The 16,701-nt window shown below is 42.0% G+C and overlaps 2 protein-coding genes across 2 annotated transcripts in view; one reads left to right on the plus strand and one right to left on the minus strand.

Moving 5' to 3' along the window:
• sult6b1 (sulfotransferase family, cytosolic, 6b, member 1) overlaps positions 1 to 16,701 on the plus strand; it is a gene marked incomplete at its 5' end in the record, with an annotated part of 106,696 nt that overhangs the window by 46,006 nt on the left and 43,989 nt on the right. The gene's annotated exons all lie outside the window — the stretch shown is intronic.
• Positions 1 to 16,701, minus strand: part of LOC307043215 (zinc transporter 6-like) — a 41,761-nt gene that overhangs the window by 4,224 nt on the left and 20,836 nt on the right. The window contains exons 6-10 of the mRNA XM_079687531.1: positions 16,518 to 16,566; positions 3,800 to 3,919; positions 2,172 to 2,274; positions 2,042 to 2,089; positions 1,168 to 1,236 (exon numbers count right to left, since the gene is read on the minus strand). Of these exons, the coding sequence (XP_079543657.1) occupies positions 1,168 to 1,236; positions 2,042 to 2,089; positions 2,172 to 2,274; positions 3,800 to 3,919; positions 16,518 to 16,566 (389 nt within the window). The remainder of the gene's footprint in view (positions 1 to 1,167; positions 1,237 to 2,041; positions 2,090 to 2,171; positions 2,275 to 3,799; positions 3,920 to 16,517; positions 16,567 to 16,701) is intronic.

Consider the following 16,701-nt stretch of genomic DNA (forward strand, 5'->3'; position numbering starts at 1 on the left):
TTTCCTGGTTGCTAACAAACGTAACACATAATCACTGATGTTCCGCTGTAACGGTGGTGGACCAATCAGAGCACAGTGGGCTCACAGGGAGGGGGGGGCAGGAGCTCCAACAAGCCGTTTAGGACAAAGAGTGAATACACATACTATACAGAGATGCTGAATGAGAAACCAATGTGAGTTTGGAACATTGAACAATGTACATCTATTCTAGTAGACCTCAACAATGGAATTATGATCAGTAGAAATGGCCATGTCATGTGACCTTTAAGCTAATTAAGAAGAGCTCTGCCGTTTGTTTGTATCACAATGTACTGTACCACACGGTAGCGTTGCACGGTGTACCGATACTTCAAAGGTACCGCGATACCCTGCCGTTAAAAACGTTACGATTCCTCCGTTTCATTAGTATCGGTACTTTAAGAATGACGGGGGAAAGTACTCCGTTGAGGAAGCGCTGTTTTAATAAGAGCCGTGTATTCAGCGCTCTGCTTCCACTCCCTGCACTGCAGCCGTGCCTGGAGTCCCGCCCCTCTCAAGCACGCTCTAAGCCCCTCCCCTCTCTCGTGCACGCGCTAGCTGCCAGAGCATGTGAGAAAACGAAAAGCATGGCTGCAAGTGGGAGTGCAACTGCCGCTGCGCCTCGGCTTGTTGACAAAAAAGACGCCAGAAGCGAAATTTGGAAGTATTTGAGCTATATCTCTGACAGTGAGGGCAAGCCTACGGACACCACGAGGCCTGTCTGTAAGAAGAATGTAAATTCATTTTATTTAATACTAATTCTTGTCATTTATTTTATTTAATGTTCTCATTGTTTAAAAGTTTGTGTAATGGTTCTGGTGTGAATTAAAGCACAATAATTAAATTTCAGACTGTTTCCCTTTTTTTATCGAAAAAGAATCGGAATCGCAATTCTTGACCTGGTATCGGTATCGAAACCAAAATGTTGGTATCGTGACAACACTACCACACGGTGCTTCACGTTAAATCCAGGTCCTTCACATTCATTTTAGTTTCTAACAGCTCTTGATGGTATTTCTATATTAGCTCTTTTTATTTGAAGTCAAAATGTCTCTAAAAATCGACTTATCACTAAAAAACTGATTCTGATCGTAAATTAAAAAGCTACAAAATAGCCTCGTCTTAAATCTTTAGTTGTGAGAAACGAACCAGAGATCCGAAGCCGACGGTCCAGAAGTGCTCGTTTCGAACTTCCAGCACGCCCTCCAGAGTCGACACCTGATTGGACAAAAAGAGAGGAGGATGTTGGGAGCTGTGTCTTTATCTGGGGATAAATATCTATTTCTTTATATCGCATCTATGAGCTTCATGATTGGAGACTAAAGGCTTAAAAATGTTACAATTTCACAAGAAACATTACATTAATTCCAGGGGAAACTCCAAAAATTGCACGACAGCAAGCTAAGGCCTTTTAAAATAGAACAGAACTAGAAAATACAACTTATTAAGATGTATTGTGTTTGTAACTAATGTACTTATCACATTAGGTTTAATATAACATGGGCCCTGAAATCAGATGTATATCATACAGCAGGGCTATTCAATTAGTTTGGAATGGGGCCGGTTGATGAAAATGATCCAAAGCAAGGGGCCGGGAAAAAGATGGCTTGAAATATGAGCAATCGTATTAAGAGCTTCAGATACACTAAATACTACAACAGCACAGTGGAGTGCATATATTATGTTTAATTAAATCAACCATCAACATAATTTCCTTTAGGTGAAATTATCTAATCATTCACGCAGAGATGCAATCAATGACAGTTTGTCACTACAGTAGCTAGTAGGTGGGTTCGAAACCCGAGCCCGCAGAAGTTTTCAGGCAATGTCTTCCCCTCTATCTATCAATGTAACACCCTCTGGAATAAAGGCACTCTGGCCAACAATTAAAAATATATAAAATGTTATTACTTTTTAACATTATACTCAAAGGGCCAGTCAATATCACCCCGGGGCCGGATTTGGCCCGCGGGCCGCCAATTGAATAACCCCGTCATACAGAGCACAGTATGTTCAAACTCACCTCTCTGAGCAGTTTGTCCAGCTGCCCGATGACGTGTGCCGGCATCGTCTGAAAATGAGAGGAACATATTCATTACCAGGCTTCCTGTCGTGTATTTAAATTGTAACGTGAACACAAAGGTTTCTCTCACCTGCAGCAGCACTTTCCCGCTGTAGACGCTCATGGGATACATGGTGCCAAACGTCATGAGCGCGATGGCGATCGCTGACGCCGTGTCCACCGCGTTATAGTTACTACACACACACACACACACACACACACACACACACACACACACACACACACACACACACACACACACACACACACACACACACACACACACACACACACACACACACACACACACACACACACACACACACACACACACACACACACACACACACACACACACACACACACACACACACACACACACACACACACACACACACAAATATTAAACACATCTTTTAATCATCCTCCTTTTCAGAGATTCAAAACAATATACTTTTGCCATCCATAACCAGAGGTGGGAAGTAGTGGAGTACAAATACTTTGTTACTGTACTTAAGTAAATGTTTCTGGTATCAGTACTTTACTCCACTACTTATTTTTCTGACTACTTTTTACTTTGACTTCTTACATGTTGAACTCAAATACCTGAACTTTCTACTTCTTACATGTTGAACTCAAATACCTGTACTTTCTACTTCTTACATGTTGAACTCAAATACCTGTACTTTCTACTTCTTACATGTTGAACACAAATACCTGTACTTTCTACTTCTTACATGTTGAACACAAATACCTGTACTTTCTACTTCTTACATGTTGAACTCAAATACCTGTACTTTCTACTTCTTACATGTTGAACTCAAATACCTGTACTTTCTACTTCTTACATGTTGAACCCAAATACCTGTACTTTCTACTTCTTACATGTTGAACCCAAATACCTGTACTTTCTACTTCTTACATGTTGAACCCAAATACCTGTACTTTCTACTTCTTACATGTTGAACACAAATACCTGTACTTTCTACTTCTTACATGTTGAACTCAAATACCTGTACTTTCTACTTCTTACATGTTGAACTCAAATACCTGTACTTTCTACTTCTCACATGTTGAACCCAAATACCTGTACTTTCTACTTCTCTCATTTTCCAAACAGGCTGGTTCCTTTAGTTTGAATGTGTGTTTGGTGGCGTGATCATTATTATTTAGAGTCATTGCGTGCCTATTGATTTGAACACGATCCGTGTATCCATCATTTCCTGGTCTTCTCTAAAGAAGAGGGACCAATGGAAACGTTGTCATGTTGCCGTTGGTCACCATGGAAACATTCATTAGCTAACAATGACATTATTGTTCTATTAATATAAAGGGAGGTCAGGTACTCTTTAAAACAGCTGCTAGTTATGGGTACTTTTTACTGAAGTACATTTCAAAGCCTCTTTACTTTGACTTGAGTAAAGAAGTTTAGTCAGTACTTCTACTTTTACCAGAGTATTTTTAAACACGAGTATCTGTACTTCTACTTGAGTAAAGGATGTGTTTACTTTTGCCATCTCTGTACATTTGTAATTTCCTGTCCCATCTCTGCCCGCTATTCTTGCATTGGAGTTCTTTCACAACACGACACATTTGAAGTTAAGTGCAGATAAAATCCCAACAATTTAAAAACAAGGATGGAAAACAAGGCATCACACAGGCTAGGAAAGCAGAGGTGCATTTTGGGATAAACACATCCACGGAGAGATGATTTCTTACTTGATTTCTATGAGCATGTAGGTGATGCAGAGGGAAAGAGCTCCGGCCACGTTGATGAGGACGAAGGGGTTCATGCGAGGAAGAAGAACGCTGCTCAGACCTGGAATAATGCCGCACAAACTGAGAACACAAAAACAAACAGGATTATTATGCGTGATCAACTCCAGATTTGAACACTGAATTAAATCCAAATGCTTTCCAGCTTAAAGAAAAGAGAGAAATATTATTATGATCAAAAATATTTGTATCGTGTTTCGACAGTGCATAAACAGTGTTTGTCATTTAGAGATGGAAAGCTAAATACATGCATACAAATGAGACAGTGGTCTGTTCTGATTGGATGTGCAAAGAGAAAAGAAAGAATTACAAACAAACAATATATCAATAAAATGAATTTCTTAGAAACTGAAAAGTCATTTGGGACAATGTAAAAAAAACGTTTCAATGAGCAGCAGAATATATTGTTACCATCGCCTTTTGCAAAATGTACCAACTTCCCCTCATGTTTCCACAGAGGTGCTCCAAACATCATCCATGAAACCAGCGTATACATAATTCAAGGCAGTGGGGGCTTGTGTTTCTTGCAACAAAGTTGTTTTTGCTGTTATAAATCCACTCAGCAGGCAGTGTATCCTCTCATTAGAGTTGTAACGTTTGAAATGGGTGTTGATTCAACGCATTGCGATGTGTAGTTTGTCTTTAGCTGTGGCTGCACAGTAACTCTGTTCTTCTATGAGTTCAACAAGAATGTGTAGATTTGTAGTTTCTCTGTGGTCATATCTTTCGTTCTTTTAGTTTAGAGCACTTCAATGAAAAATGCTCGGACAACAGTTTTGTGTGTGAAATGATTTCAAGAGGAACTAATGCTATATAAAAGATACTCTTTGTCCACCGCAGTTTCTACAATAGAGAGGCGAAGTCCCTCCCCTTTCCGGGGGAGCTCCATGGGACCTTATTTCGGAAAAAGTATGCAATGAAGTCAATGGAGAGAGAAAGATTATCTTTCGATCCCGTTTGAATTGTGCCACGAATTACACATATGATGTTTGTCAATTTAAAAGATAATTTTGTAAGTCCAAAAATAAATAAAAATGTGTCGTAACACCTTTTTTTGTGTGAAACCGCTCAATGAACTACATCTCCCGTCTCGCACCACACACCAAGACGGCCGTCACGTTGACACATTTCACTTCTTTCTTTCAGAACGAGGCGAAAAGTATTAAAAGAGGTGAAAATCACTACAAGTCTGGGCATGTTGAGAGCTGTACATACACACAAGGGGAGTTAGTCGGTTCGTAAGAGCCAGCATGCGGGACCGGGACTCTGGGATTTGTAGTCTTTCTAGTTGCGTATTTTTCATAGTCTTATATTTCAATAGTTTTACAACAAACTGACTTTTTTGACATGGAAATTATTTTTTAAATTGACAAACATCATTTGTGTAATTCGTGGCACAATTCAAACGGGATCGAGAGATAATCTTTCTCTCCCCATTGACTTCAATACATACTTTTTCCTGAAATAAGGTCCCATGGGTCTGAAGTAGATGGGCGGGACTTCGCCTCTCTATACCACCAGAAGCAAAAATATAGACAGAAGTTGACGGACATCAAACTAAACATGTTCTCCATCTGCTCCCTCAGCCTCCAGAGCAGCGAGGACGTTTCCTCTCCTCTCTGAGCCCGCCGGCTTCTCTGTGTTTATATTGTTTTTGGGATTAGGCCTTTAACCCGATCACACCGTCATAATGGACTTTGGTGCACTTGAGCTGGAGTTGATGGGATCACTCTTGTTTTGTTTCATGTTCTGTCGGTTTAAGACTGCAGGCTAAGCTGCGACAAAACCTCCACAAACATCCTGCGTCCACAACATACAAAATCACTCCTGAATGACTTCTTCCATCTTAAGGTTTTGTAAAAATGCTCTAGACTTGACGGGGAAATGGAGAAACTCGGACGAAAATGATACCAGTGCTCAATGACCTTTGTTAGAAACAACTTGGACTATTTCTAGATCCTGTACCATCACAGTGTCAACGTGAAATAAAATGGGATACACTGTGATATTTGATTTTGGCATTATCATCAACCACTACCTACCTAACAGAAATCTGAACCGTGATTTCCATCCCATCAATACTTCTCTATAATATATCCTGTCTGAAAAGCTGTGCTAACCAATCAGGGTCACAGCCATCCGTTCCTCTTAATGGGTATTTAGGATATGAGTTTGAGTCTTACACCATTTTTTATTAAAAGGTCCCAGGTCATGCTATTCCGGTTATAACACGTCCCCTTGTGTGTTATGAAGGTTTTCTGCATGTAAACGGCCTGCAGAGTCACAAACCCTCAAAGTACACCCTGTAGGGAGTAAAACTCTAACACAGGAGAGACCTGTCGATGCTGCCCCAGAACGCCTCGTTGGACATTTCTCTTTTTCTTCCTGGGTACAGTGACGTGACCATACCCAAATGGACCCATTGGTCCAACTCGACCAATCTGTGGAGCTCCTCACACACACACTCTCTCAGCGGCGAAACTGTGACGCACTGGGGGGGGGGTGGTGCTAGTGGACCCTCGCAGATGGGGGTGCTGCAGCCCCCCCTCAGCAACCCCCCCCCCCCCCCCCAGTGCTGTCTCGCAGACCCCACGCAGCAAGCAGGAAATTAACCCAAGAGCTCCAACAAGCCGTGCAGGACAGAGTGAATACACATACTATACAGCAGGGATCGGCAATTAAGGGCCTTGGGCCAATTTTTTTCTGAGCCACTAAGTGGCGGGCCGGAACATAATCAAAGGCTTATTTAAGTAATTGATTGTTAAAACATGTGACACGTTCGAATGCTTAGGGGGGGGGGGGGTTCTAGTTCTGTGATTCTACAGATGGCCAGTCCGCCACTGCTCACAAGCTTATTAAGATCCAAAGCTTTAGTGCGTTTTGAATCAATGCTGAGGACAGCCAAACTTGACAGTCTCTTCTCTGTCATTGTCGACCGAATGCTTCTCGTTTTGCGACGTCCCGTTCAAATGACAATCACATTTCCAAGTGCTCGCGGCAGGGCCGGGGGATGGGGTTACAAGGCTCGCGTCTTGTGCTGCATTCACTTGCACTCGGACATTAGAGATTTTCTCATAAATGTCCGATGAGCCAAAACTTTGCTTTCAAAACAAAGCTGCCAACTAGGGTGGTGGCATATGCACCACCACCCCTCGTCCTCCATGATCAAGCAGCTTCTCAGATTTTGTTAATGTTTTGACTGAACTTTGTTACTGTTTACATATAAGTAAACATTACGTTTGAATGATTTAGTGAGCTGGTGTTATCTTTTTCAAACCACAAACCGCATGTTGGCTATTTCAGCACCACGCGCTGTCCACCTACTTATTGATCAACTATCAGTGTCAGTGCACCCCGCTGCCAGATTGTGCCTGTGCTGTGTGTCATTCACTCTCAACATGGATAAAAGTATAATAAGCATTCTTCAGGTGTAGGTAGATTCTCTATGCGACTGTCGCTCCGATATTGAAAAAAAAAAAAAGAAGAAAAAAATCGCTATTTGTTTTTAAATGTTTCTTCACAAAATAATTTTCCGTGCCAAATATTATTGCTGGCGGTCCACCAATGGCCCGCCGGCCATCTATTGCCGACCCATGCTTTACAGAGATGCTGTATGAGAAAATTACACAGTTTAAATCTATTCTAGTAGACCTCAACAATGGAATTATGATCAGTAGAAATGGCCATGACATGTGAGCTTTAAGTAAAGTATTTCTACTTTCTTGATCACCCTTTCTGAAACAAATGATGACTTTTTGTCGTCAAACATTGGGCGGATTCCCCAAACCCCTGAATGCTCTCTGGGTATCACGCAGATTAACGGACAGCGAGCGCGGATCGCCCGATGCTCCGTGTCAGTTTGAATATCCAATATGTCAAATGGCAGCGCTGTGAACACTGTGGCTGCAAGCCTCAAGGTGTGTTATGTAATAATGCAGGGAAAGATAAACAAGGATGTCAACACGGTATTAATGTCAAACCTGTCAGATTCGCATGTTCACCACGGCTGGGGTTTAAAGGTCACCTATTATACAAAATCCACTTTTCATGTCTCTTCTACATCAACATGTGTCCCCTCTTCTCCATGTCTCTTCGACATCAACATGTGTCCCCTCTTCTCCATGTCTCTTCGACATCAACATGTGTCCCCTCTTCTTCATGTCTCTTCTACATCAACATGTGTCCCCTCTTCTCCATGTCTCTTCGACATCAACATGTGTCCCCTCTTCTTCATGTCTCTTCTACATCAACACGTGTCCCCTCTTCTTCATGTCTCTTCTACATCAACACGTGTCCCCTCTTCTTCATGTCTCTTCTACATCAATGTGTGTCCCCTCTTCTTCATGTCTCTTCTACATCAACATGTGTCCCCTCTTCTTCATTTCTCTTCTATATCAACATGTGTCCCCTCTTCTCCATGTCTCTTCTAGATCAACATGTGTCCCCTCTTCTCCATGTATCTTCTACATCAACATGTGTCCCCTCTTCTTCATGTCTCTTCTACATCAACATGTGTCCCTTCTTCTTCATGTCTCTTCTACATCAACATGTATCCCCTCTTCTTCATGTCTCTTCTACATCAACATGTATCCCCTCTTCTTCATGTCTCTTCTACATCAACATGTGTCCCCTCTTCCCCAAGTCTCCTCTACATCAACATGTGTCCCCTCTTCTCCATGTCTCTTCTACATCAACATGTGTCCCCTCTTCTTCACGTCTCTTCTACATCAACATGTGTCCCCTCTTCTCCATGTCTCTTCGACATCAACATGTGTCCCCTCTTCTTCATGTCTCTTCTACATCAACATGTGTCTCCTCTTCTTCATGTCTCTTCTACATCAACATGTGTCCCCTCTTCTTCACGTCTCTTCTACATCAACATGTGTCCCCTCTTCTCCACGTCTCTTCGACATCAACATGTGTCCCCTCTTCTTCATGTCTCTTCTACATCAACATGTGTCTCCTCTTCTTCATGTCTCTTCTACATCAACATGTGTCCCCTCTTCTTCATGTCTCTTCTACATCAACATGTGTCTCCTCTTCTTCATGTCTCTTCTACATCAACATGTGTCCCCCCTTCTTCATGTCTCTCCTACATCCACACGTGTCCCCTCTTCTCCATGTCTCTTCTACATCAACATGTGTCCCCTCTTCTTCATGTCTCTTCTACATCAACATGTGTCCCCTCTTCTTCATCAACATGTGTCCCCTCTTCTTCATGTCTCTTCTACATCAACATGTGTCCCCTCTGTGAAAAGAGACTCTGAAAGTTTCAGGAAAAAAGATTCTCTCTCTTTTTGATCCATTTCTATAAAAACCTGTCTGAAAATGAGCTGATCAGATTTTGGCCACTTTATGATGTCATAACGATGTGTTGGCTTGTGTAACCATTAGCCAATCAGCAACCAAGGTAACCCCCCCCCTGTATATGCTCTGCATATATCTGAGATCTATAATATATTGATGACAAACAGTATAATAGGGGACCTTGAGCTGAGGTTAAAGTGAAATAATTGTACTATGCTCGTTTGTCTAGCCCTAATAGGAAATGTTGAATCAGGTTGTGATTCACCACGAGACGCTGTGTTCATATCAAACCAACAGAGTCCCTCTCCGTCTCCTGAAAACTGAGAGATGAGTCACAGCAACGCAGCCTCTGGGTTTCAGATGCTTTCATTCCCTGCAGGAGAGTCTGATAAGAACATAAGGTCTCATGTTTACTCCTGCAGCCTAACATATATTTGTTATCACTTATAGCGTTCAAAGGTTGATCTGTAGCATAATCGCTCTAACACGGATAGAGACAGACTGATAGAAAGAGGGGGATACAGAAATAGTGTGTCTTCCTTTGTTTCACTGAGAGGGTTATCTGTCGTGAACTTTTGGATCATTATTTATTAAATGTAACTTTATTATCGCCATACCTTTTTGACCTCCTTGTATTCCTTTGAATTGCTATATTATGTTTTCCTGCTGCATGAGTGCAAACGTGTTTTAATGTTTGACCCTGAAGTGAATTTTTTGTTGTGTTTTAATTGGTGGTGTGTCGCACGTTGTTAAAAAAACTTGCAGCACCTGATGTATGAAAAGTGATGTACACATAAAGCTCTATTAACATTATCATCTTATTATGAAGAAACATCTGGTATATAGACGGATATTTAGATTTATTTTGGTATTTGGGCATGGGCACTAAAATCACGATCAAAGTTTTAATACAGATTAAAAACAGATAGATTTCTCTTCCCTTTCTGCCACGAGCAGTTTCCTAAAATATCTGTCGCATTCTCCCCACTGGCAACTTTCACAGACACACACACGCACACAGACACACACACACAGGCTGGTGAGGTTGAGAGCAGCAGGCTTTATATAACCCAGTTGGCCCCCAGAACATGCAGAGGTTAAGTAGGGAAGGGCTGTTACAACAGAGAGGTTAACACACACGCATGCAAACAAACAGACACATACACAGAAAAATGCACGCTTGTATAAGGGCACACAGAGCATGTCTCTTTTCACACATACACACTCAAAGACTGAAACTAGGCTGGGACGTCCTGTTCACTTCTGCCCTCTCAGCCAATCACAGCTCAGCACAACTCTCCAGGCTGTCGCCCCGAGTAACCTCCACGAACTGAGCGCTCTCTCTCTGTGTGTGTGCGTGTGTGTGTGTGTGTGTGTGTGTGTGTGTGTGTGTGTGTGTGTGTGTGTGTGTGTGTGTGTGTGTGTGTGTGTGTGTGTGTGTGTGTGTGTGTGTGTGTGTGTGTGTGTGTGTGTGTGTGTGTGTGTGTGTGTGTGTGTGTGTGTGTGTGTGTGTGTGTGTGTGTGTGTGTGTGATGTGGGAATACACAGTGGGATGTAATATTCATACTGTCTGCTTCAGAGTCAGAGAGCAGCAGTGAGAAATATGTAAAGGACTCCTGATATATCTTATTAATACCCATACAGAACTGTATGTACTGTAACGTGCCTGTTATAAACAGGGGTGCACATAACTTTTTGCCCTGGTTCTCAAAGGATCACCTGGAGATGTTGCTTGGTGCTCATCCTTAAAATGAAATAAACCGTAACTTTTGAGGGGGGTCTTGACTTTATTTGCCAGACACACGGCACTGGACACACATGCAGAGGTGAACACAGAACACACATGCAGAGGTGAACACAAGACAACATTAGCACGACCAGTAATCCTACAAGCTGTCATCACTACCCTCCTGACTGTTCTCCTCTCTGTCAGACATGGTAGCTGATGATGTAGGCTTACTACCTTCTCTCCCGTTGAGTCTGTGATTAGCTGCTTGCATCCACAAGTCAACAGCTGGTTTTGGGTCGAAAGTCTCTGTTGTCATCTTAGACAAGTGGATGTAATCAAATAAGTATGTGAACATAACCAAGAACCTACCATAGCCAATAACAAATGAATGTAACTTATTTTATTTTTGTTGTTCATTCATATCTTAACATTTATTTATGCATTTTTTTTTTTAATCTCTCCAGTTTTAAAGGATATTTTTGGTTACTGTCCTATAGTATACATGGAAATAATTTCAAACCTGTTTATCCCAATAATTATAAAGGAGTGCCTTGGAAATATGCATTTACATAAATTGTGACCAAACCGTTTGAACTTAGACTAAAGTGAACTATCTAAACACTGAGTCCTTTACCTCACTGAGCTGTAGTTATCAGCCTCTCAGTCTGACTGGAGAGGACTCTCCCTCCACATTATTGTAGAAACATCTTCTTCTTATATCCGTTAAAGCAGCTAGCACCAGATTCTAATAACAACAGCCCCGGTACCGGTGCGCCCTCTCTCTCTCCCTTGCTCACTCGCATTTTGGCTGTGAGCTGCGGGCGCCAGATAAGCCAACATCCCCCATTTTCATCACTTACAGTGCGCATCGTACAGGGCAAATTAAATGTGTAACCGGGGTGAAAAGGGTGTTTCATTTACTTAATTATGAATATTGTTACATCAAGGCCGAAAATTAGGATGAGCCCCAACGGTCAAAAATGTTTTTTTCCCTCCCAGAACTGCCAGTGCAGCGCCCCCAAGATCTGGCGCCCTAGGCGAACATCTATAACGCCAGTGCGACGCGACGGCCCTGAGTTCATATCTCTCTCTCTCTCTCTCTCTCTCTCTCTCTCTCTCTCTCTCTCTCTCTCTCTCTCTCTCTCTCTCTCTCTCTCTCTCTCTCTCTCTCTCTCTCTCTCTCTCTCTCTCTCTCTCTCTCTCTCTCTCTCTCTCTCTCTCTCTCTCTCTCTCTCTCTCTCTCTCTCTCTCTCTCTCTCTCTCTCTCTCTCTCTCTCTCTCTCTCTCTCTCTCTCTCTCTCTCTCTCTCTCTCTCTCTCTCTCTCTCTCTCCCTCCCTCCCTCCCTATGTTGGTACGCAAATGCGCCTTTTTTCAAATGACCCGGTGCTCTTTTTTTGGCGAAAGTGCTCATGCGCACCTGCGCACCTGCGCACCAGTTATCCGCAGCCCTGGTTATATATAGCAGTACAATGTACACATTTATACTTGACTTACATTACATTTCTATATAAAAATAATTTTTATTATCATTTGTGTCTTTTATTGGACATTTTACTTTAACTTGCTACGTTTTTTATACATAGTTTAATAATTGTTTTGATATGTATCTTTTATTTTATTTCATTATAATATGGAGCAACTGTTTGAACCTCACTTTCCTCCCTATATAAATAAAGTAATCAGATTCTGACGTGTGGAAAGCTGAATTACTTTCATCAAAAACATATAACTTAACTATGGTCTCAGACATGTTTAGACCTTATTGGAGGAAATACAGTTTGCTTATATTAGGCGCTTTCCCACCGGAGTACTTTTCCCACGAATAGTTCTGATAGTTCCTGGGATTTTGCGTTCACACCAAAAAGATCTGGAACTAGAACTTTTTTTTTGCTAACCTTTTCACCCCTTTTAGTCCCTTAGTCCACTTTCCTGGGGAGAACATTTGTCCAATTTCTGATTGGCTGGGCGAATTGCAAACCACGCCCCGTAAAACTCGGAAAAGTTTTGTGAAGCCACCATTTTATTTGCTGGCATCAGCATTATTAGCATTAGCATTAGCCCAGCGCACCAACGCAGAGAGAATAAGTTATGGCAACACAAAATAAAACATGGGAGCGGTGGAGATGAGGAGGTGTCGGCGTTCTGGCGATTTACTCGGAAGGCTTCCCCAGTCCCCCAACTCCGGGGACTTCCGGCCGGGGACTTCGGGTGGCAGTATACGCCGTGAAGTTGTTTGCGGCATGCCAGTAAACCCAAAGCAGAAGAAGAAGAAGTGACGTCAGTGGCTTAATTTCATGGATGTATAATAAGAACTGGACACAGCGTGGGAGGCGGGGTCTCGTTCTTTCCTATGAGAGCTGCTCATTGGCGCATGAGGACAAAATGGCCCAACTGGCTGCCAGAGCAGAAGAACCCGTATGTGAAGAACCCCTTAAGCCCCGCCCCCCGAGCTCCCACTCTTGGCTCAGTGGAATGAATGGAGACAGAAAATAAATCTAGATTTCGGCTTTTAGTGCATTTTACAACTTTAAGGACCGAACGATTCTAATAAGGGCTATAAAATAGTTCATCCAGGTAGTTCATTTAGTTACAAAAAAATTATCCACCGATTTACAGGCGTCTCTTTCCCCATGTTAGTCAATGGGGAAAAGTTGTTTTGGGCCAGGTGACGTCACGGACTGATACGGGAGTTTCAGTACCGCCGTTTGGACACAACGAATGTTGGGCACAGAGTCCGGCGCACTTCCTTGGGGCTTGCTTCATTTGCCTAATCTTCCCTAAGGGACTTATTCCTATGTGAACGCGCCTAATGTATGTGTATGTTTGAATATTATTGGTATCTTGATTAGCCATTTAAAAATGATATTGACAACCAACTTCCAACAATATTTTAAGCTGTTGATTATTTGAGGAGAAACAGAGGTTTGGAGTTCTGTTGTTGAGATCAAATAAAGACCAACTAAGCATTTCGTGAACTAACGACAGCATCGACAAATGTCTTAGTTTATATTTGATTTTTCTGGACTGCAGTTACTTGTAACATGTCTTTGCATATATCATATGTTAAGTATGTATTAAAGTATTTCCAAGTTCCAATCATATACATGGAGTATAATAAGGAGTATAACCAGAAAGTCCTGCAATCATTATCAAACGCTTTCTCTCTGACTGACGTAAAATCCAGAAGGAACCAAAAACCTGACTGCGGTTCTTTGGGGAAACATTTTGCATCAAAAGCATTTAAGAGATATTGAATTCTGGTGCAAAGTATCAGATTTGAACCACAAATATCAGAGGTCCAGAGAGTCTCAGTGGTCAGACTTTTAGCTCCAATATTTACAGTCTCACATCAGCTAGGAAGAATTGTTTCAAGAAAACCACTAAAAACTGGAAAAATGTACAACACACACCTTGAGAAATGTCAAAGAGGTTAAACATTTTTACTTTATTAAACCTTTAAGATGAAAAACTCTATCGTCAGTTTAAACACAAGTAGTTTTACACCTGAATGAATGTAATAATGTGTGTCTTCTAACACAAAGGAGAAACTGGAGAGAAATCCTGTCCAGAGGTCAACGTCCTGGTACCAGTCAGCTAAAGTGTAGTTTTACCAAAAGATCATCGGTAACAGGGCTGCAATAAGTGTAACCTTTAACCTCTGACCTCAGGTGAAGAGGGGGGAAACTGGGCAGGGTGTGTGTTCTCATGTCTCCGTACAATAAGACTGATCTTAAAGCTGTTTCTGAGAAACTTAATCAATGAGCCAGGGTTTGCTCACACTGACCTGTGACCTCAGAAGAGGCAGAATTAGGTATATTGCTTATGCACTTGAATTTAATAAAACATTTAAAACACTTTAACACCAGAGTTGTTTGTTTGTATGTGTGTGTTTATGTATGTAATGTCTAAAATATACATACATGAATACATGTATGTCACATGACCATTCTTCATGGTCTCACGAAGCATCTTTAGGTCACAGAATCTACCATTTGAAGAGAATCAGGTACAAAAGACTTGCGCCCTTTTCACAGCGACAAGCTAGCGTTAGCTTGTTAGAAGCGAAGCAAAAGCATGCATTATTTAGACCCTTCAGAAAAACGCGATTCTGCGTTCGCAGAATTTACCGCATAACAGCAAAATGGCGCAGATATTTAAAGGGCCGCATATTTATCAAAAGTCCGCATAATCCCCGCATTTTTCCACACAAAGATGAGAAGAAAAAAAAGTTAACTCGTCTTGACGTGAAGTAGTGATGCTGATGATGTCATCAGCTCGCGCATCACAGAAGGTAAACAACACCGTAGAGTGAACGTATGGAACTCACACGAGAGAGAAAACACCAAGATGAAAAAATCTGATCCATCTCATTTACCGACGAGCATTTCTGCTAAAGACCGGGCAAAGCAGTACCCCGATGTCTTTCACGGAAGTGGGGGAAAACTATTCTGCACCCCGTGCAACTGTGTGTTGGAGCATAAGTCTTAGAGAAAGTCGACGGTGACGACCCACTTTGATTCATTCAAACATTCGAAAATGCTTTCTGCTGCTGCGGACAAGAAAGCCAAACAACTCACGTTCACCGAGGCATCAACCTCCAAAACCCTTTCGAGGGCTACAAGAAACGAAGTGAGTAGCCTACAAGATTGAAGCTGGTCAGATAACGAACGAGTAAATGAAAACAGAATGAGGTGGAGAAGTGTGTGTGTGTGTGTGTGTGTGTGTGTGTGAGAGAGAGAGAGAGTGTGATTAAAATAGCCCCATTGCTTTTACAATAAATAAACATTGAATGTGTTTAATTGAATAGGAAAGGGGTTTAAAGTTAGTGGCAGGTTGTGTGTGAGAGAGAATAAATAAGACAGCCCAATATTTTAAAAAAAAATCTATTCTTTTTCGCAACTTTCCGCATATTTCGCAATTTCACCGCATAAAATCACATAAAAACCCCGCATGTTTAATCGCACAATCAAGGATTTTTGACCGCGTTTTTCTGGAGGGTCTAATTAATTAATAAAAGGCATTTTGGTTTTCTTTCCTGCAATAACTCACTGTTTTAACCAACGTGTAAAGCTAGAAACTGAGCAACACACAAACAGAACATATTGTATTTTTGATAGAGAAAAAATTGAGGTGCTGTAATGAAATGCAAAACTTCTGTTGAGGAATGTGTGTGTGGTGTGTGTGTGAGTGTGAGTGTGAGTGTGAGTGTGAGTGTGTGTGTGTGTGTGTGTGTGTGTGTGTGTGTGTGTGTGTGTGTGTGTGTGTTGAGTCAGTGTAAGTGGATCCTTCCCGTTCCAACCCGAGAGGAAGAGAGAGAGAGAGGACGAGAGAGAGAGAGGATGAGAGAGAAAGAGAGAGAGGATGAGAGAGAGAAAGAGAGAGAGGATGAGAGAGAGAGAGAGAGAGGATGAGAGAGAGAGAGGATGAGAGAGAGAGAGAGAGAGGATGAGAGAGAAAGAGAGAGAGGATGAGAGAGAGAAAGAGAGAGAGGATGAGAGAGAGAGAGAGAGAGAGAGGATGAGAGAGAGAGAGGATGAGAGAGAGAAAGAGAGAGAGAGGATGAGAGAGAGGATGAGAGAGAGAGAGAGAGAGAGAGAGAGAGAGAGAGAGAAAGATGTTCTTACCTTCGACTCAGGTCTGCCACATGTTCCTGAAGCCAACTGCTGCTGGCCGCTGCACACAGACAGAGAGAGAGAGAGAGACACGTTTAAACACTTCAACAGTCCGACAGTGGGGTCAGGCTTATCAGTGAAACCTCCTTTACAGTTGCAGAACTTTCTCCACTTCTTTAGGTCATGCATGTGCGTC

The sequence above is a fragment of the Notothenia rossii genome, assembly GCF_949606895.1.
Source record: "Notothenia rossii genome assembly, chromosome: 6".
In the NCBI taxonomy this organism is placed as follows: Eukaryota; Metazoa; Chordata; class Actinopteri; order Perciformes; family Nototheniidae; genus Notothenia; species Notothenia rossii.